The following is a 22,972-nucleotide window of genomic DNA, read 5'->3' on the forward strand; positions in this document are numbered from 1 at the left end:
ACCATTCTCAAAAATAATAGAAGCAATTATGAAAGACAGATTAATGAATTACCTGAATAAATACAGTCTCCGCAATATCCTTTCTTTCAGGAGTGCTAGTTCTGCAAGGTTCGCAGGAGAGCTTCTGTAAAGTTTGCAAGGTAGGAGACGGATACTGGCAGAAGTAAAGCTGTGAGTACCGGGCGTGAGTCGTGCTTCGGTAGCTCAGATGGTAGAGCACTTGCCCGCGAAAGGCAAAGGTCCCGAGTTCGAATCTCGGTCGGGCACACAGTTTTAATCTGCCAGGAAGTTTCAGCTAATGACTGGTTTCGATCATACCTAGCAGATAGGGTACAAAGAGGAGAGATAACACATACTTCAAATAGATCAAAACATTTAGTAAAACACTTATCAGAACCAAAATACATTAATACAGGGGTTCTGCAAGGTAGCATATTAGGACCAATACTATTCCTGATATACATCAACGACTTTCTGAGTAGTGTTGCTCATGGTGAATAAATTGTCTTTGCTGATGATAGCAATATTATAGTCACTGAGAAAACAAGAGAACTCCTCATACAAAAGTAAATGAAACTCTCAAGAAGTTTACAATTAGTCAATAAGCAATAAAGTGACATTGAACATGAAGAAAACTAATGCCATGAATTTCAGTTTGAAGAGGGGAAAATGAGAATGTTAAATTAAATTTAGATGGCACCTCTATAGACTGTGTAACAAATGCAAAATTTCTAGGAATGAATATTGATTCTCAGTTAAGTGGTGTGAACACATAAAGGTACTTGCAAACAGAATGTCATCAGCATGCTATGCCCTTAGAATTCTAACATGCAGTGTCTTTTAGTTACCTACTATTCATATGTACATTCAGTTCTTAGCAATGGAATTCCGTTTTGGGGAGCAAATATCCTTAGAATCCTAACATGCAGTGTCTTTTAGTTACCTACTATTCATATGTACATTCAGTTCTTAGCAATGGCATTCTGTTTTGGGGAGCAAATTCACAAGATATGAACACAATTTTCAAACTCCAGAAAAAAGTCATAAGAATAATAACAAAAAATAGTAGTCAAGCTCATTGTAACGATCTGTTAAAAACATTTGGTATTTTAACTGCACCATGTGAATACATTTACTAGTCAGTTGAAAACATCAAAAATAACATTGGTAATTACTGCACAAATAGCTCTGTCCATGACCATGGAACAAGAGCTAGACTTAACTTACATTTACCTAGAAAAAATAAACATACAACTCGAAACATAATTTTCTACCAAGGAATAAAACTGTACAATAAACTACCATAAGAGATTAGAGAAATTGCAAAAATACACTTATTTAAAAAGTACCTGTTATGCAATACATTTTATAGATTGAAGGGTTACTTACATAAAACAGATTTGTGGGGAGTTAGGTAAAAAAAATACAAATAAATAATAATAATGATTATAAAACATCCAACATTCCACATACCACCTTCACATTATGTTTTTTCCCTTCTTTTTGCCCTTTTCTATAAATACTCACCCCCAAGCTATGCATAGAACAACACTATCACCTCTTCCTCTTTCTGAGCTCAACATATCACTCATTATAGAGGGATGCTGACTCATTTTTTCAGGATAGCAAATGGGAAGTTGTGGTACAGAAAATGGCCCACAGATCACCAGTGTGTGTGTGTGTGTGTGTGTGTGTGTGTGTGTGTGTGTGTGTGTGTGTGTGTAGTGAGTGAAGTGTTACGAAACAATGTGTGTATTGTGTGTGCAGTGACTGATAGTGAGATATGAGTGAACAATGCTGCATTACATTATTTAATAAGTTATTTGTAAAAAAAGTATTGTATACCAGGAGTAAATCTAATGATTGTTTCTAACTAGAAGTCTGTAAATGTATGTAAATATGAATTAGCTTATTTTAAATTTGTCTAAACTTGTAAATACTTTGACATGTCCGATATCCTTGTAAAAAGAGATCTATGGATGAATAAAGTTACTACTACTACTACTACTACTACTACTACTAATTGCGGCAGTGAGTCTCAAAAACACATCACATACGTATATACACCAATGATTCACATACAATAGTTATGCTGGTTTGCAAACATATTACTTACATTGTGATGTGTTCCCATCATTGCTACGAGATGTCATTCCAAATGTTAATTCAAAATGGAACACACAACATGCCTCCACGCAACTTTCCTGGCATGTGCAACTTACATCACCTAAGTTATATGAAAGTGGTGATATTCACTTACTTGATGTTGTTGTCTGAGTTTTATTTCTAGCCTTAAACAAAATACACTATGCCAGAAAGTCATACGGCCTTAGGTGCTTAGTGCTACAAGTGCAGCTGGGTCAATTGTCTATAATAAAATATTATCAAAAAAAAAGGATGCACAAGTATTGATTGGATTTCTCATTGTGCAAAGAGCGACAACTTGATTTAAGTTAAATGTTCATAAACATAAAATTATACACTTCATAAAATGAAAAAAAAATATAGTATTCTATGAGTTCACACAAAAACCTGGATGTCACAAATTGTAGGGATAGGAAATGGAATGATAACATAGGGTCAGTCACAGGTAAAGCAGGTGGAAGACCTCAGTACACTGGCAGCTTGCTGGGAAAAAAAATCAGTGAGTCTACATAGAAAACTTCTTGTGCATGCCATTTTAGAATATTGCTTAATTGTGTAGGATAAATAAGGGAGATATGGAACATATGCAAATAAGGGTGGCACGAATGGTCACAAACTTGTCTGACTCATGAGAGAGAGCATCAAGGAAATGTAATCCTGAATTGGCCGGCCCTTGAAGACAGACACCAGTTATCCTGAGAATGCCTACTTCAAAGTTTCAAGAAACAGTATTCTGTAAGGACTCTAGAGGGATTCTATCCCATAAGCATTGCTCCCATTGGAGTCATGAAGACAAGATTAGACTATTCACAGCACAGACCACGGCGGCATTTAAGCACTCAAGCTTCCTATGTCTCAAACACGATTGGAATGGGAAGAAACTCTATCGCGTGGTACCATACTAAGTACCCTCTGCCATGCACCTTGGCTCTGGGTACATTTCCTGATAGAATTAAATATTCTGCAGTAATACTCATCAGAAAAACTGAAAATAAGCACACAACCTGCACTTACAGAACCATTTCATCACTTCTGTTTTTCAAAATTTTTTGAGAAACTGGGCTGTGAGAGAACACTGACACACTTTCCTGTGCAGTGTTAACTACCTTCCATGTCACTTTCATACAATATACTCCACAAACAAAGCCACAAAAAACCTCAGAAATGAAGTACTTGTACAACCAAACAAGAAAAATCACTGTATGTGATTCTTCAGAATTTTGAAGCATTGGCTTGTCTAAATTTGCAACTATCATTATATTCTCTTGGTACTGAAAACATTGTCTTTACATTTGCTTGTATTCAAATGGTAAAACCATAAAATCCCTAAATTTTGTGCTCCATAGTTTAACTGCATTGACCCTGCATCACAGTCCATTAAGCGTCTGTGATATTACTACACTTGGTGATGAGTCTTGTATTCATGAGTGTGAAGTTTTTCCTTCATTATGAGCAAACAGTTTCTTATTCTGTAAAGACAACAGCTACAGCTGCGGAAAAAATTGTTGCTTGCTTCAGGCAATCAGAGGAGCCACGTAACAATTTTTTAAAACATTTCCCAGTGTGTTACAAGTCAAGTGGAATCACTGACCCAGATGGTTAAGTGGCTTGCTCTAGTCATTAAGCAGATAACTTTATGGTATGGTTTCAATTCTGTCCCCCATAGTTAACACTACTAGCTTGTCTTTTATGTGATCTGTGACTTATTGGGTAGCTGTTATAGCCAAATGTCTGACAGGCTCGAATTTAAATAAATTCTAAGCAATAGGATCAATCATTCACATTATAAGACCACAGACAAGCAAGCCCTTTCCCAAATTTGTAATTTTTCACACAAATCGTATAACAAATCTTATTCTGGCACATTAACTTGAATCATTAATCTATGTATAGACCAACAGAAAAGTGTGATCCAACCCTCTCAGCTCCTCTGACCTGTGCCTTATTGAAAAGCTTCAGAGGAAACAAGGGATGCAGTTGTCTTGTTTTATAGTCAGTGATGCACTCAGCAATCAACAGATGGCACGAATCTTCCTTATTCATCTCAGAGCCCACCACAATGTAGTACATAGGCAATGTGTGGTAGGTTAAGCCATCACTACCCCATATAATCACACGACCTCCAAATTTTAGATATCAAAGTAAGTGTCCATGGTATACAAAAAGCTACAGAAATTGCTCAACAGAAGAAAGGCCATTGGACTTGATTCTACAGAGTATGTGAAAGTAGTTGCTACTCTTCTATCAACAATGTACCACAAGTCACTACTGGACTAGAACTGTCTCCAGTGATGAGTCCTGCTAAGAAATTTGAGCCCTGATGACCAGAAGAGATGTGTCTGGAGACATCACAAACAACAGGGGGAAACCAACCTTACTGTCGTCCTCTGCATGGCCTGAAAGCGAGAAGTGGCGATGTGTGGCGACATTTCATTTCATAGCATGACCCCTTTGGTTGTTGTCTGCATTATCCTTACAGCACAGCAACACACCCCATTCTGTTGCCCTTCATGGCAAGCTATCCTGGGCCTACAGTTCAGCAAGATAATGCTCACCTGCACACAGCAAGAATTTCTACCAACTGTCATTGCATTTGCCAAACTCTACCTTCACCAGCAAAGTCACCAAATCTCTCCCTACTTGAGAACATTTCAAACCTTACGGTCAAGGCCCTCCAACTAGCTCAGGATTTTGATGATGTAACACACCAACTGGGCAGAATTTTGCATGATATCCCTCAGCATGACATCCAACTCTATCTATCAATACCAAACTAATAACTGCTCACATAAAGCTAGAGGTCAACCAATGCATTATTGACTTGCTCAATTTGTGAAACTCTTTTTCTTGAAAAAATCAAACAAGTTTTCTGAAATTGTAATTATTTGAGTGTCTGTGCATGTACATCACATCCAATGATTTCCAACCCATTTGGATAATTCCATTTTGGTACTTAATGTTTTGTTTTAAGAGTGTACATGGGCATTAAACATGGTCCAAAATTCTACAATAGATAGTCATCAGAGATATAAGCTTATAGTTATGTGCATCCTTTTGACAACCCATCTTGAAAATGAGTATGACCCGCATCTCCTCCAGTGACCTACGGTACACTGCTGCTAGAAGAGTAGCAATTTCTTTCATGCACTCTGTAGAATTATACTGGTGTCCCATCATGTGCAGTGCCCTTTGTTCTGTTAAGCAATTTCAGTTGCTTTTTGTGTCTTGCCGACTCTTACTTCAATATCTGTCTTTTGTTGTTCATGTGATTTCATGGGATGGTGATGCCTGAACCTCTCACATATTGTCCGTGTACTGCAAGATGATAGGCTCTCAGATGAATTAGGAAGATTTGTGCCTGTTGATTGTTGACTGCAACACTGACAACAAAATGAGTCAGCTACATCACAAAATACTCGTGTACAAAATATGAGTTGTGTAATTAGATTGAACAGTTTCTAGTAAACAGAACACAGTATGTCATTCTCAACCAACAGAGAGAAATCTCAAATGTGAAAGTAGCTTTGTGTGTACTCTGAGTGAGTGTTATGCTACTATAATTTTCTTAATATGTATAAATGATCTATTGAATAACATCAGAAGTCCCATGTGGATTTTTGCAAATGATGCTGTTGTGAACAGAGAAGTCACAATGCTAGGAAACTGTAATAAAATGCAGGAAGACTTGCAACAAATCAGTGTTTGGTGCAGGGATTGGCAGTTGACCCTCAATGCAAACAAATGTAGTGCACTGTGCATAAATAGGCAGAAATATCATTATTGTATGACTACACAATTGCAGAATCATCACTGTAAGCAGTTACATGTCTTTAATATATCTAGGAATTCGTATAACAACTGGATGAATATGGAATAGCCACATAAAATTAACCACAGGTAAGACAGGTACCAGACTGATATTCACTGAAAGAAATCTTAGCAAGTGTAGTCCATACAATGAAGGTAACTTAAAAAGCCTTTTTAGATGCAGGTTTGGACTATCGTCCTCCTGAATGTGAATCGAGTGTACCAACCACTCTGCCACCTCGCTTGGTATTCTTAGTAGTATACAAGGCGGTACCCACTAACATTTTTTGGCTTATAATACAGGTTATTTGTGACACATAAGTGTTGACAAAAGCTGTTTGTATTAATTTTCTTTTATTTATTCAAACTTTTTGCCTGCCCAGTTTCACTTATTGGCATTAAAATGCAACATCTGCTAAGTCTCTTGTTATAAGCTCACATTTACAACACCTTGTTTGTTGGCTTGCATCTAGCAAGGTAAACATTGCACTTCGCACCATCCATGGTATTGTCACTGCATATATGTAAGCACAATAAACCTTCTAACAACATATGAAAGTAATTGGCAGTAATGTCTGAAACCATCCATGGTATTGTCACTGCATATATGCAAGCACAAGAAACCTTCTAACAACATATGAAAGTAATTGGCAGTAATGTCTGAAACTGGTTTGTCAAACATTTTGAATAAATAAAAGAACAGTAATATAGCTTTTGTCAAGACTTATATAAAAAAAATTATTACCACTTATGTCAAAGAGGCACAGCACCCAAGCATCAAAATTTTTTATTTAGAAGTTTTTATAGCACTCAGGTTTATAATCGAGGAGCAAATTGCCTGGTGCCTTTGGTTGCCCTTTTGCACGCTTTAACAAATTGTACATACATTTCCAAAAACTGTTTCAGTGATGTTGGGGCTGTGTTATGTATTTCAAAGCTCATGTTGCATTAAAAGTTTCTGTACAGCCCCATGAGCACACCAAATTCCATAAGCTTTCCAGGTCACTATCAAAGCTGAACATCCTCCAGGAAGCAGGTGTTATCACCCTCATTTTTTCTAGTCAGTGGACAGAACTTACGGTGCTTCTTCACAAATCTTGTAGGCAAATATGAATCTGAGGCAGCTTAAAAATGACTGAATGCTCAGTTGCAAATTGATTTGTAGTCAGTCTTGCATCTGGAGAAGTTACTAGTGAAACTATGTGGCGGCCAATAATTTTCCAAAACTGTTAAGTGCCACTGTACAGAAACCACCCGATACACAGATATGGCAGATTATGTTGCTGAACACATCATCTGCATGTAACAGAAAAATCTTAAACCTTTTGGTGCTTCTAGTACATCAGCCATATTTCAGCAACATCTGAAACATTTAACCATATTTGTCACTTATTGTGCAAATTACATCGATGACACTTCTGTCACAGTGTCCACTCAAGAGCAGCACCCAAGGACCTTAGTAGTGTTGTTTAACTGGGCCTACAACAGAAAAGCAAATTATGCTTCCAACTCCCAAATGAAAATTTTTCAAGTTTACTATTAAGAATTTGGCTGGATATTAAGTTGAGGCTGCCCTACATCTGCATCAGACAATATGAAGGCCACCATTAACTTACCTGCACCTACAAACCAGAATTCAGTCAGTTCCTTGAAAAATTCACCAACAGACTTGGGAAAAGGAGGATGAAATTTAAATAATCCAAAGCTAGATGTTTCAAAACTGAAAAATGCAATTGGTACTTGTACTACTGTTACCAAGTCACATTTATTATCAACACAGAAGTTAACACAGAATATAGGGCTTTAAATGCACCAAGTATTTATGTTACATCAGAAATATTTTACAACAAACTTTTATCAGTCTTCAAAAACAGGATATACACTATATATCTTAACCTATCATTATTTTTAAAACTATTGATACAATCCTAGTACACATTACAATACAACATTTCATATGCACTTTATATTATCAAAGAAAACAAGTTTGAAAATAAAGGTGATAATGGCACACATTTCTTTTAAAGAATATCATTACTTCCAGTAATGGAATACACCAGTATTTGTACCTGTAAGATTCTGTCTAAATAGCTCATGAATTTAACAGCTGTTAAATATATCTTAATTCAGTATGGAAAGGTAAACTATATTTCACAGTACAAAGTCACTCTCAGAATGAATTCCAAATATGACTGTGATTGCAGATGAAAGGAAACTAACAATTAAAAAAGAACACAGAATATCATTTAATCATGACTTCATGCAATTATGATGTTTATGTCTCTAAAATAGTTTAAATAAAGCTTCAGCATCATGAGTTTTGTCAGTAATTAGTAAGTTATCAGCAGTATCTAGTAGTTTCCTTATTTGCCATGTGGAAAAAAAACATCAAAGTCTAAAATATTTCTTATTGATACAATAATTAAATTGTCACAATATTTTAGCTCCTTGCATCCTAATGACTCTATTCAAGTGACATTACAATCCTTTATTTTGAAAACTGTAGCAATTTATGCTGTAAGAAATTTATTCTAAGTAATTCGTGGCAATAATGGCATTTTCTCTATGAAGAAAATAGACACATTTGCATTATAAAATGAGAATCGAGGTATTAGAACATACCAAATATTAGGCCCATTATAGTTTTAGCAGGTACAGAATTTCGGTATCTTGTTTAGAAAAATATCATGGAATGATTCACTTGATATGATTCTTGTTGCTGTATGCAAACTAAAGACTTCACAAAACTTACTTTACATCATATTAACTGTTTAACACTAAACAAGCAAAAACTTTGTAAAGTAATATCTATAACCCTGAAATATAACTTGCAGGAATCTCTAAATATAAAAATTTGGCAAGAAGCAGGAACTAAATTAGTTACAGGATAAACAATTGTAACACAGTACATTATTGCACATAACTGTTTGTTTTGAAAGACTGTTAACAGAAACAATAATACCCTAACAGTAGTATTTTCAAGTAGCTCTTATCTGTAGTAAAATAATACTTTCATAAAAAGTAAAGTTCCTGCAAAATGATTAGGCCACAATAATATAGTTAACACGCATGCTGTAGTGGGTCAGCATGAGGCATGATTGCATGAAACTTACAATTGCTAACATGCACATCCACACATTAACAGCCTTAATTTCTCTGCTATACACAGGAGCTTGTACACACAACTAATGAAGCCTATGGGAACATATTACCTATCTTTTATCCCACTTCCATCGCTATTTTGAGGTGCATTGTGTTAAACGGCGAATAAAAAGCCAACATCAGGGCTTTTTCATGGGGATGTGGGTAGGAGGAACGCTAAGTTAACTGATGATTAGTTACTGGTTGTACTGAAAAAACACTAGTAATAAGTTCATAAATATTATCAGAAAAATAAAGCTGGAATCTTCTGAATGCAGACACTTGGCACTGAGATGACTGTGTGCACTTGCACACTTCAGTTATGTGTATTTTGTAAAGTTGTGGAACTGACAGATGTGAGCCAAAAGAATGTGTGTGTGTGTGTGTGTGTGTGTGTGTGTGTGTGTGTGTGTGTGTGTGACCGAAAGCACAAGAATGTACACCATTTTGATCCTTTAGCCACTAAAAATCAAGAAACAGAGGAATTAAAACCATTAGCTGTCAGTGGGCATTGATTTGTATCAATGGGAAAGTCGAAAATTTGTGTTGGGCCGGGATTCGAACCTGGGTCTCCTCCTTACTAGGCAGATGTGCTGACCACTAGACTATCTGATCATAGTGGTTACGATAACCACACACCAAATATATAATCAAAGTGATGGCAGCCAATGACCCCTTCAGTGGAGATGTACACTGAGCTCAAAATCGGTGAGTAATGAGGCTAATGAGCAGGGACTCTATACTAGTAGTGTGTGGTGTAAGTTGTGAATTTGGTTCTGGTGGTAGGCATGCTAGGGTATTCCATGCACCTGTGATGACCATGTGCAAATGGTATAGTGGTCATTGCAACTGCCTAGTAAGCAGGAGACCTGGGTTTGAAAGCTACTCTGGCATAAATTTTCAACTTGCCCCATCCATATAAATCAAAGCCCACTGGCAGATAACATCTTCAATTCCTTTGTGTCTTGATGCAGGCAATAATGGTGATGATATTGATGATGATCAAAAACCAGTAATATCAAAAATAAACAAACTAAGTGATCTTGTAGTAGAAAACTACATACAATACAAAATTACCTATCTACAAAATATGAATATTTGCATTTTCATCTTACTGCTAATTCAGAAATATATTTCTTTATGTTGTTGCTTACAAATGAAATGGTCAAGCATGTACTTGAGGGATCAAAGGACAATGTACAAAGTAACTTACTAAGCAGACACACAGATCAGAGGCCTCAAATTTTCACTTGAAATCTGTTACCATAGATGAAGCACCTGTCTCCTTGGGAATTTCATTACATATAGTAATATAAAACAGGTCCAAATATGAGGCTTACAAAAGGAAGATTTGTTATCTGGAAATATAGGAATAATAATGAACATGAACAGACAGATATATGAACATTTTATAGTTATTACATTTTGACACATTCAGCACCTGGACATCCAAAACCACATGATGAAATATTCCAATTATAATGTATCAAACCTCCCTCCCTATTTTTTCTACAGCAAGCTGCCTAAGGTGTATTACACAGGGAGAGATCTATATTTTACATGAGTCCTTGATTCTCTGGAGGAGAGCATATCATTTAGAAAATGCATAAGAAACAAAATACACACATGTGCCATCAAGAACCGTTGCCAAATAAGTGACCTGTGTTTGGGATGCCTGATGGTATGGGAATCTTTTTGTATTTGTTGAATGAGAAGCTGTATACTGACTATTACATATACATTGATAATTATCACCAGAGCTTCTACCTAAAGCACCTTTGAAATTGAAAACACTTCACAACAGGACTTTTAAATTTAATTAAACAAGGATATAAGGTTAGGGTTAAGGTTCTTTCAATAACAAAATCATCAGAGACAGGGCAGAAGTTCTGACTGGACAAAACTGGAAAACAATCAGCCTCGTCCTCTTCAAATGAATCAGCTCAACATTTGCCTTAATGTATTTAGGGAAATATAAGACCTAAATCTAGGTCACACACAGATTTGACCCTACTCTCCCAAGTCCAGTGTCTTGGCTGCTATATTCCTTGTTTGGTCTTAAATAAAAAGGACACTTTAATAGAAGCAGTATCTGCAAAACTGAGATAAGGAAATGCTCTTTATCAACTTTCACAAGTTTTCACAATTTATGAATCGAGTGGTAAAAATACTGAATACATGCCAGCAAATCATTCAATAGCCACTGTCAGTTATGTCATCTACACTGTCAGGTGGAAACATATAACAGGTGATGTATTATTTATGTAACAAATGAGTGTTCAGAAGTATCAAAACTTATTCTTTCATGTAACTGCCAGTCCAAATTACAGTTTTCATATAAAACAGAATAAATATAACAAATAATTTATTTCCAGCCATGGGAATCAAAGAGGTATATGAAAGAGGCCTCATGAACAAATAAACAATGAAAAAGTGAGAAGCGACTGATGGGAAAAGGCGGACAATCACAACAAGATATAAGATATGTACGTGATGAGATAAACATACAGAGACAAATTATCTGTGTAGAAAGTGCCCACATAAACATGTATTCTGCTTAAAGTACTGTGGCATTGCACTTGATTAGCAAATATTTCATATTATAACGGGATTTCTTTATATATATATATGGATGAAGATTCTTTCCTCCACACACAAAATGTTTGACTATTTCTTCAGTAAACATTAAATATATTTTAAAATACTTTGGATGGTTTACACTTACTCTGTGTCAAAGGGGCACATGCTTTTCTCGTTTGAACTGGTAATAAAAGTATTAAATCAAAGACGTTGTTGAAATCACATGACATAATGTGACTCTTATAAGCTTCTTCAGATAGCATGCAGGCTTTATCACACAATCCCATGAGGCAGATGATTGTAAATGTTTCTGTATATAGTCTCTCCTTAAGACTGGAAATTATATTAGCTGTTAATAATATCAGTACAGAACATGAACATCCAGACTTTTACATAAGTATGATTTCATTTGTGCCGAAAGTTAATAAGTGGCATGCAGGCACACTGAAAGAAGACTGTTCGATGATATAAACTATTGGACACACATGAAAGTAGCCACAGTCATCTTTGGGCATTAGGTTTCATGTGGCTCCAGTCTTTTTTCAACATGCCTGTCTGCTGTTCAATAGCTCCTGTATGTGGTCACTAGCAATCTACCTTATTTCATACCATTGCTATTCCACACAGGATTTTACACTGTTTGAAAAGTTAATAAGTGTCAGCTAAGTGAGCTCACACTGATAAGCTAATCTGCTATCTACTCAATCTTATAAAAACGAGGTACACTAAAAGTGCATCAACAAAACATTTTGGTGTATCCGAACAGCAACCAAAACATGCCTAGTGAAACATGTCCCAGTTACTTGCTCAAAAACAAACTGTTACACTTTTAGCATAATTCCTGTACTTAAAGTATTAAAAAGTATTGAATCTGACAATAAAACTCCCTTTCCTCTGCTTCTATAAGTCTTCTCACTCTTCCAGGTTTAAAATTTGGCAACAATTAAAGCTCGTTTTGACATCCACAGCTGAAAACAAGTATACAGCTTGAAAAGTTCATTAAGGATCACATCCCTTTTTTAGGCTAATAAATCTGGATCAGAAGTCTACTGAAAAAAAATGAGAGATGGGTATAACACTTGGTTAGACAAATATAAATCACTACATGCAGACCTGTTTTGCAGCACATAGTCAGTCTTGGAATTTACATTAGAACTAGGGGAGGGCGGAGGGGGGAAGTAAAATAGTACATGCTGCACACTGGACTGATCAATGTTAAGTACAGTAAAAACATCATTGCATATATCACAGATTACTGGCAGCATTGCAAGTAATATTTGGCCACATACTGGAAGGCATAGGTTGCTTTCTATATAATAGCAAGTATTGTGTGACAGGGCATTATAGTTATTTCATTTAGGGACAGCATGCACATGCTTGGTACAGCCTAATGTTACCAATAGACTTCAGAAATTTCCCTAAAGTGGTGACAGTGGTGTTTTGATACAAAGAATCAATGACTTTTATTAGCCCAAAAGTGAGTAATTCTATACCTTCTGGGTTTTTAAACTCAGTTACATGGTAAATTTACATCATACTGGCCTTGTTGTTCATACAGAACTGCTTTTCATATAGTTGCTCTGGTCCTGATGATACTATTTAAGAATTGAAGTCTGATTTCCCTTTCTTCTTTCTGTCTGGGAATTTAACACATTTTTAACTGAATTCTCCTTTTCAGCATAAAAATTATCCAGCAGAGCTACACACATTGTTGTCGTAATCAGAGAGCTGTTGACATTTTTGAAAACTCTTCTGCAGAAATAGTGTGTACAGAACAAATAAAAGTTAGTTTTGTCCTTCAGAACTTTCATTATACATTCAATTTTTTGTTCAACTGTTTGATGGCATTATTTTGTTATTTGAGTTATTTATAAAATATTGTACCATCATTAGAAATTGAAGGGCAACATTATTTTTATTTATTTTTTGGCACATCATTACTCATCCATCACAATCCAATCCATATGCATAATATGCTAAAATTAAATTACTAAGCAACACAACATGAGATCAGGCGGAGCTTAATTTCAGCCGGGATGTGCTGGAATGGGGTACCAACACTTTTTTTTCTTTTCTGTTTTTCTTTAATTCAGTGGAACAAGTTGGGACTGCGACACACACACACACACACACACACACACACACACACAGTTTTAGGGATTATAACCTACTATTTCTCTACAGCAAACTGTATGCTGCATAAAAGTGACGAAGTAAAGCTGGATAAGAGTGTGTGGTGCAGGCATTTATGTTAGGAATAACATTCAGTGTGAAAACATTGATTGAGTTGATTAACTTGCTGCAAAGATGGTCTTTGAACCAATAGCAGTAAACATTAAGTTGAGCGAAAACAGCTTAAGTATCGCTGGCTTGTGTAGATCACCAACGATGATGCAGGTCAATTCTTCTGTCATTTAGAAGAACTTCTGGATAAACTATCAACAAACAAAAGACAGGTTATAAGATAAGGAGATGCGACTACAGACTCTTTAAACTATTATGAAAATTATCTTAGGTATTCTGTCTTGTTACTGTACTGTAACCATATCCATGTAAATTATGTACTAACCAGAATTAAACCATAGAGCACTAGCCACAAAGATTAATACAGATCACAATACAATTCCACATCATGACTTACTGATTTATAAAAGAAAAATTGACCACAAATAGGCTTAAGGAACACATTTCCAACAGAGAGTGGGTCTATTCCTAAAAAATATTTAATCATAGATTTAACATGTCCAATGGTAAAAAAAAGGGAAATAAAGTTTTCAAAGAATCTTAAAATTCCTCCAGTAATCCACAAATAAAAAGAAAGCATGAAAGACCTAATATGTGCTGTTAAGGGATATGAAATTGTAGTAGTTCTTAAAAGTACAAAAGCAGCGGAAAAAAGGTACAGGGAATCCATGAAGACTCTGGAAGTCCACTATTGCACTATTATGCTGAACAGATAAGTGAATCCAATAATGTTAGTTCAAGATTGTGGAGTATAGCCCGCAATGAACATGGAAACGGAGTATCCAGGTTGCGGTAATATAGCGATAGGAGAAAATGGAATGTTGGTGAGTGAGCCAAAGACAATATGTGAGGCTTTCTTAGAACAATGTAATAAGTTACGCAGAGAAGAAACTGATGAATCAGCACTACAAATAAACTCAGTTAACATAGGTCATTCCTTTCGTTCTACGAACCATAACAGAATATGAGGCAAAGAAAACAATTTTAAAACAAAAACATCTGTTGGCTGGGATGACTTATCATCTACACTGCTTAAAGAATGAAGAAATGAGTGAATGAAACTACTAACACATTCAATAAACAGTTCAGTTGGGCAGGAGATATTTCCTGACCCTTTAAAAATTACTGAGATGACCTGTGTATAAAAAGGGAGCAACCATTGACATATGTAATCACAGGCCAATTTCACTGACTTCGATGCTTCGCAAGTTACATGAAAGATAATTTCAGACCACATGAAATCTTTCTTATGTAAATGCAACCCACTAAACAACTCGCAGCATGTGTTTCAAAAAGAGCAGTCTGTAATAAGAGCAGTAGCAGCTTTCTTTTGTGAACTCCTAAACAGACAGGATAAAGGAAACAAAGTTGTTGGCACTTATCTTGATTTTTCTAAGGCCTTTGATTCTGTTAATCATCAAATTGGAAACTTAAGGTATAATAGTAGTAGCACTAAAGTTCTTAAGTTCTTATTTCCAAGATAAAAGCATTGTGCCAAACTATGTTACAGTATGAGAATGAAACTAACATCCTAACAATAAAATCAACACACAAGACTCAGCTGTGGAGTCCTCAGGGAAGGGTTCTTGGGCCAGTTTTATTTCCTTTGTACATTAATGATGTAAAAAAGCTGCAAAACTCAAAGCAAGTGAAGGAAACTTATGATACAGTGTTTATTAGCTGGATCCAATAAAGAAAACTTTGAGCTGATCAGAGAATATCTAATCATGAATAAACTTACACTGAATAAGGTAAAGATTAATGTGATGAAGTTCTTGTTAAAGTATCTCTAATCTCAAGCGGACATAAATACTGAATCACTGTCCACAGCTGAAGCATTCGATAAACATAATTTTTTTTTTTTTTTTGGCACTGTTGTTGATGAACATCTTACAGTGAAAGAGTGTATCAGGCACATCTGTAGAAATATTAGCTACAATGTTTGCTTACTAAAATGCCTCACAAATATAATAACTCCTCCTGTTGTTAACACATTCACCTCTATGTGCATCATATTTGATGTACATTTTTTTTTTCATTTTTACCATGTGCATCATATTTAATCAAATGAGGGTTTATGAATATTTCACTGTGGTGCATACACAGTCACACTTGCATTGAAATCAAATGGGCATCACATTACACTGGCCAGTGGTAAGAGTATTGTGATATTGGTTTTGTAGCAATAGATGACAGGCAATTGTTACCTGTTTACAATATAGTGCAGCTACTTGTTTAGCATTGTGTAGTGCTTGTTTTCAGTAAGATTTTGTGAATGTGAAAAATGGATTCATAAGAGGAGAGAATCCGAAAATGGTTGGAGGAATCGAGTTTACCTGATGGATCACGGTTTGGAAGTGGTAGTGATTGCAACCCAGATTACTGTGCTCATTCCTTAAGTTAGCGTAGTAGTGAATATGAAGTAATTCCTTTGAAGAATCAAAAGATACACGTGCAAGTTAGGAATAATACGTCTACAAATGGAGCAAACTAAGTTTCATCTTCCACTGGCAAAGACAGTAAAAGTGAGCTGTCACCTGAAGAGATCTCCTGTGCTGACAGGCTCCCTACTTCATGAATAAAGTAGTCTGATGTACAGAGAAACATAAAAAGTTTTGTTTTTTCTGGTAACTGTGGAGTAAGCAATGCACTGTGGCCAATATGTCTACAAATATTCAATTCATCCCATTGACATCTGCATTTTTTTTTCCTTGATGAAGAAATGTGCAATTTCATAGTTAATGAAACAAACCATTATGCTGAGCAAAAGATCATTAGTGGAAAGCTGCAGTAACATCATGACCATCATCCAGACTGACTTTATGGACTGATATCAGCGTTGATGATTTGAGGAAATTTATGGGGCTTATGTTGTGGATGGGGCTTGATCATAAGCCAAGAATGAAGCATTATTGGTGCCAGAATTTGCTTTACAAAAACCAGGTATCTTCTATTATCTCCCGAAATATGTCTGATTTGTCCCTAAGTTGCATACAATTTTTGTGACGATTAAAACATAGATGAACATGACAAGGTGTTCAAAATTAGGAAGCTTGTGAATCATCTGAACACAAAATTCCAGGAAGCTTTCATTCCAGGTGAAGCCTTTATATCAATGAAACAATGGTTCCACAGTTTGTGGAAGGTTACAATTTTGCCAGTACATTCCTGAAAAATGTTTTAAATACAGAGTGAAATTATACAAAGTTTGTGCTGTAGGTGGATATACTTGGAATGTTAAAGTGTATTGTGAAAAAGAAGCTCATGTTATAGACAAAACAACAGCAACTGTTTTAGATTTAATGGATTCACTTTTGAATTCTGGAAGGACACTGTTTGTAGATAACTTTACACTTCTATGAAGTTGCTGCACCTTCTTATAGAAAAACAAACTCATCTGGTGTGAGAAGACTGCACAAAAAGAAGGGGAAATCCAAAAACTATCATCACAAAAAGTTGAAGAAGGGGAAAATGGTGGTAACAAGAGGGACATCATTTTTTTGACAACCAAACACAAATCTGAGCTTGTGGCAGTAACGGATGATGTTCAGGAGACGTCAACTGATGGCAATCACAAACTAGTTGAAACTCCAGTGAGAAAATGTTGTAACAGCTGTTACCACAAACTCTCCAAAGCAGGTGGGCGAAAGCATGCTATGCTATCAAATATAGCAAACAGATGTCACTGAAATGCCAAATTTGTCCTCATAGTGTCATGTGCCTGGACTGTTTTTTTTCTTTCTTTTGCAATGCACAAATGCGTAAAAATGTAAGTTTTTTATTTTGATAATTAAAGCAATTGTATAACAGCTAGTTGAAAATTCCAATAATAACCTCTTACTCAGATATATGAGTGTGCATCAGGAGTGATGCAGATGGCAATATAAAGCTTCTAGTTGCATCGTAAGTTTAAAATGGGCCATGTGCATCGTCACACCAAATTTATAAGGTTGAACCGATTTTTTACAATTTCATGCATAATCATATATACTAACTTCAATGTTTCAAAGTAATATGTAGAAAAAGGTAATGGCTCAAATGAAACCAAAATGTTGCTGGCGATCAAAGAGTTAAACAAAAAATCCTATGGATTAATCTGCTCACATTTGTAATATCAGACTCAAATTTTGGGTTGACCACCCAATTCTACAGGGAAAGGAACTCATGCTTCAGGAGAGAGTGGTTTGGATAAATCCTAGAATAAGAAAATTTCAATCCTATAGGAATTATGTCATCAAGTAACATTTACTGGCTGTGAACTCACTGGATGTCCTTAATACAATTATGTTTGTTAAAGAGAATGATGAAATAAGTGTAATTAATAGAACCATTCATAATTACAGTACAAGAATTAAATGTGATTAATTTCTTTTAAGGGCAAATTGAAACAGTCATAAACACACATACTTCATACACATATACTTACTCAAAGATTTCTGAACGCCATTATTCATAGCACTATTTTTGTATATTGCAATATATTAGTTGTGGATCTAATGTCCCACTTGAATGTACATATTCATTATATATACAGCATGATATCATTGTTGTAAATGCACAAAAAAAATTACAATGTCCATGCCTGTAAAATTATTATGGACAAATAAAGATGATGATTATTACATGAGAAATATATATACAAAAGTAGCAAATTAACAAACCACAAGTGTTCACACTAAAAGCAAACAGATGTTCCACCATTACCCTGTTTGTAATTCATTGTTAACATTTAATTAACATTCTTACACTTTGGTACAGTTATTATCATCATCATTTTCAATAGTGGTTTAGGTCAGAAAAATTCAGAAGTCTATAAAACTCTTGGTGATGACATAATAAATTTCTCTGAAAGCCTTCCCACTTTACAAAAAATATATTTGTATAGAAACTTTTCTGGGTTCCTAAATTCTTCAACCACTTGAAGTAAGTCTGTGAAGAAGCTATTACTGCTTATTTTACTATGTATTAGAAAGCTTCCTTGACAAAAGAAGAGTGCAATGTTTTTAAGAGTTCACTTGTGTTTTTCATGACTAGCACTCATTATGAGTTGAATTTATTAAAAGTCAGCCTTTTTCACAGTTATTAGACTGCTGCTATTTTATTTGGTTAAATTAAATGCTCCATGACAGCACTGACATTGCTATCTATGACAGCAGTTAAGCCACCAAAGGGGAACTTATTTTATTTATTCATTTATTTATTTATTTATTTAGCAAAAAGTATAGGTGATTTTATTGTGTAATCTCAGAGAAGATGGCACTTTATGCACATGTGAAATGCAGTTTTTCTCGTTTTTCCTGTCTGAGAAGTAGATTCAGATTTTTAAAAACATAGTAATGCTGCTCATTAACATCTCATAAAAGCAGCAAACTGACACGCTGAGCTCTGAGTGAGCAATTGAGCTCTAAGTAACCAATAAGTAACCAATTCTGTTAAATATTCTGTCCGAAGAAATACCTGTGATAAAATTAAGGGAAAAATGATAAAATTCTTTACGCTAAGAACTACACCATAGCAACGATATTTTTGCTGCTGATGAAGAGCAAGCTGTAGTTAAACAGAACAAAAACCTACAGAAGTAAATTTTTCTCTAACCTTACATACATGCATTAATTTCTGAAAATGTATCTCTATTCTAAAAATGCGAGTTTGTCTTCAAAAGTTGGATGTCACTGGTACCACTGTTTTACTTCACTTTGAATAGACCTTCAAAATGAGTATCCTATAGTGTCTAAGCTTTATATGTTTACTTTTTATAAAAGTTAAATAACTGCTAAATCAGGAGAAAATATAAAAAGTGTTGACTGTCACACAAACAATTTTGAAAATTCTTGTTGATGAGACCAGTGCAAAGCTTGTTTCTTTCTAAAAATTCAGGTGGATTAATAATCATCCTGATCAGAATTTTTGGCCTAGCACTATGTAACTCCATTCAATCGGCAATTAAATCATGCATAGACCTCCACATTATTGTAAAAACTATGTGATCTGTTAAATGGCAATTAAAAATAAATTTTAGCTTATTAAAGACTGTCTAATCAAGCAAAGGCGCTTAATGTCGACAAAACATTTAGTGACTAGCACAGAAAAACAACACAACAAAATATACCCAATTATTCTGCCACGAAGTTGAGAAACAATAAATATTCCAGTTCACAATCCTTTCAGTTCTTGAGAATTAAGACAATTTTCCTTCTTTTTTTCGTGACAAAGTTGTGTGTGAAATTTTAATGTATCTTCCATTCATTTGATTTTTTCTTAGAAAACTCATGCACTTGCATGCACATAAACAACAACACCCCCCCCCCCCCCCACACACACACACACAAATACACGTACACACACAAAACATCAGTCTTTCAGACACACACAGTTATCAACTTGCCTAAGATACCTGTGTCCTGGTACACACCAACATCTACAGCCAAAATAGTTCCAATGATTCATCAAGTGAGGAAAATATAGTAAAATATCCACTTGACCATAAATATTGACTCGTAACTATTGTTGCTGTACACATTTATAATGATTGTTCAGTGATCACTTTCCTCATCTTGGGTCACTTTGTCTAAACAGGCATCTGTTGCAAGGGAGGAGCTACTTGGCACAACTTCCTTAGTGCTTTTATTTTGTACAGGGAGCATTCTGAAATCTACACTGCAGGTTATTTCAGTAATTTGTGTCTCTAGTTGATAACTGAAAGGTATGATTTGCCCTCTGTCATGTGGGGACTGAGGCGTACAGTTAGTATCCATTTCATTGGAAACATTTGATGATGATGATGATGATGATGATGATGATGATGATGATGATGATGATGATACATTCGCCGTGATAGGTTCTTCTTCAACCTGACCCACTAAACTTTTCTCTTTACCAGCTAAACAGGGCTCCTCACTATAAGAGCCAAAATTATTGTTTCTCTCCACGTGAACCTCCTCAGTAAATCTCCTATGCATGCTAGTGCATGTTTCAGCCACAACTTGAGCCTCCGAGTTAGAATTCCTGACTGTTTCTAGTTCAGTCTTTGCTTCTGAAAACATATCACTTGCATTATTAATTGAACTGTTCACTACATCTTCAGGGGCGCAATTGCTGGGCGTAGAGGTTTCTTCATCAACTTTTTGACTTTGGTTCTCAGCTCTGATAGGATCTGGAGGTCTGCTGGAAGTCTCATTTTGCACTTTTGGAATATCTATCACTCGTGATGAGCACAGTGGACAACTGTCTTGTACATAAAGCCATTTTCTTAAACAAGATGGGTGGAAGAGGTGCTGACATGGTGTGACACAGGCCGAAGTCATCTCAATGTAGCAAACTGCACAAACATCATGAGCACGCGCTGCCAGCTGTTCACAAGTCGCCACTGGCAACCCTCCCACACGACGTGATGCTTCCCTGCGGAGCAGGAAACTCTGCCAGCCTGACTGTAACCTCAGATACACATTGTAGTAGCAGTGCACCAGCAATACAGAACTGTTTACCCATGACCAAGGCTGCCCATCTGTTGTCATCAGTACTGATTCATGGAAGCCTAGAACAAAATTAAATTACTTTCACTAAATCCATATTGTATACTATTTTGGTAATGTACTGTTTAATTTTGTATGTCTGTTTCTGTTAAGTGTGAAAGCTGGAGACAGCATGAAAGAGTAAACAACATACACAATACAAATTACTATTACATCATGCTACGATCTTCACTGCTAATTCCACTAACTTGTTAACCACTGAGTATGTACCATTTCTGGAAGTTGAGTAAATATAAGAAAAACAAAACAACAAACAGAGGAAGTAGAAAAATACAAATTATTCCTCTGAATGAACCTTACACAAGAAATATGAGTGGGATAGAGGATCAATGGGAATACATGTAGGAAACTAAAATAAATAATTAAATATGAAATATTTGATCTTTCTGTCATTCGAAACGTCTGTTAAATGACCAGAGGAAGGCTGTATAGTGACTATGAGGAGTATTATTTTGGTATGAACATAAGCTGCACCCTCAGCTTTGAGTGGAGCGGGCAGCTTCGTCACTGTCACTCTTTCTACAACTACACACTGTTAAAAACTTTGAAATGCATGGCAAAGAATATTTCCCATTGTACCACTTATTAGGGCTTCTCTCCATTTCATTCATATCTGAAATGTTGGAACAATAATTGTTTAAATGATTCTATGTGCACTGAAATCAGCTTTATCTTATATTTGAGGTCCACATGGAAACAATACATAGGAGGTGGTTGTATATTTATAGATTTCTCATGTAAAGCTAGGTCTTGAAATTTTGTATGTAGTCTTTCATAGGATTGTTTGCATCTATCTTCAACAGTACGATAGTTCAGTTTTTTTTTTTTTTTTGTGATGTAAATACTCCCTACTGCCCTTGCAAGATCATGATCTTAAGAAAGGGAGGAGAACATCTCCAGCTTCTTGCAGTACCATTTATGGAAAGTGCAGAACAATTTATGGAAAGTTATTTATAACTTTCCAGCCAATTTACCATCCAGATTAATCATTGACATAATTTTGTATGAATGTGTTAAGGCATTGGTGTTAGTTGATTTTGATACAACTCTCTTGGTATGTCTAATTTCTACAGTTCCTTTTGTACACATTTCCTCTTCAAAACTGAACTGATCAGAGTTGAAACCAATTTCCTTACTGAACTATAAGTTTGTTTACCTCACCTACAAATTTTTGGGCTGATTCCATGGCTTGCTGTGTTTTGTCTAATTGAAGCTTTGCTTGAAATTTTCTTATCTTATGCTTTCCAATTCTGTAGCATTGTTTGAAGTTATGCAACCATCCACTGCTCTCCTTAAAATCAATGTAATCTGTGTCATGCACAATTTGATGTGCATAATGTAGTAGGTCACTAACATGTACATCCTGTAAATTGTATAGCGTGTCCTTGAAACACACACACACACACACACACACACACACACACACACACACACACACACACACACCAGTTTTTGTAACAAATGTGCATTGTTCTCCCTTGAACATCCACAGTTTTTGTTATACACTACACAGTGATATTTTT

The 22,972-nt window shown here is 35.5% G+C and overlaps 1 protein-coding gene across 2 annotated transcripts in view; it reads right to left on the reverse strand.

The window, feature by feature from the left end:
- Nucleotides 1-13,786: 13,786 nt before the first annotated feature.
- LOC126355205 (RING finger protein 145-like) overlaps nucleotides 13,787-22,972 on the reverse strand; it is a 223,447-nt gene continuing 214,261 nt past the window's right edge. The window contains exons 6-7 of one of the 2 annotated variants that reach the window (XR_007565474.1): nucleotides 20,312-21,451; nucleotides 13,787-14,108 (exon numbers count right to left, since the gene is read on the reverse strand). Coding sequence is in view for 1 of the 2 variants with exons in the window: in XM_050005440.1 (XP_049861397.1) it covers nucleotides 20,451-21,451 (1,001 nt within the window). In the remaining variant the exon portion in view is untranslated. Of the gene's footprint in view, nucleotides 21,452-22,972 lie in introns of both variants that reach the window. The other variant, XM_050005440.1, reaches the window with a different exon arrangement.

The sequence above is a fragment of the Schistocerca gregaria genome, chromosome 3 (assembly GCF_023897955.1).
Source record: "Schistocerca gregaria isolate iqSchGreg1 chromosome 3, iqSchGreg1.2, whole genome shotgun sequence".
Classification (NCBI taxonomy): domain Eukaryota; kingdom Metazoa; phylum Arthropoda; class Insecta; order Orthoptera; family Acrididae; genus Schistocerca; species Schistocerca gregaria.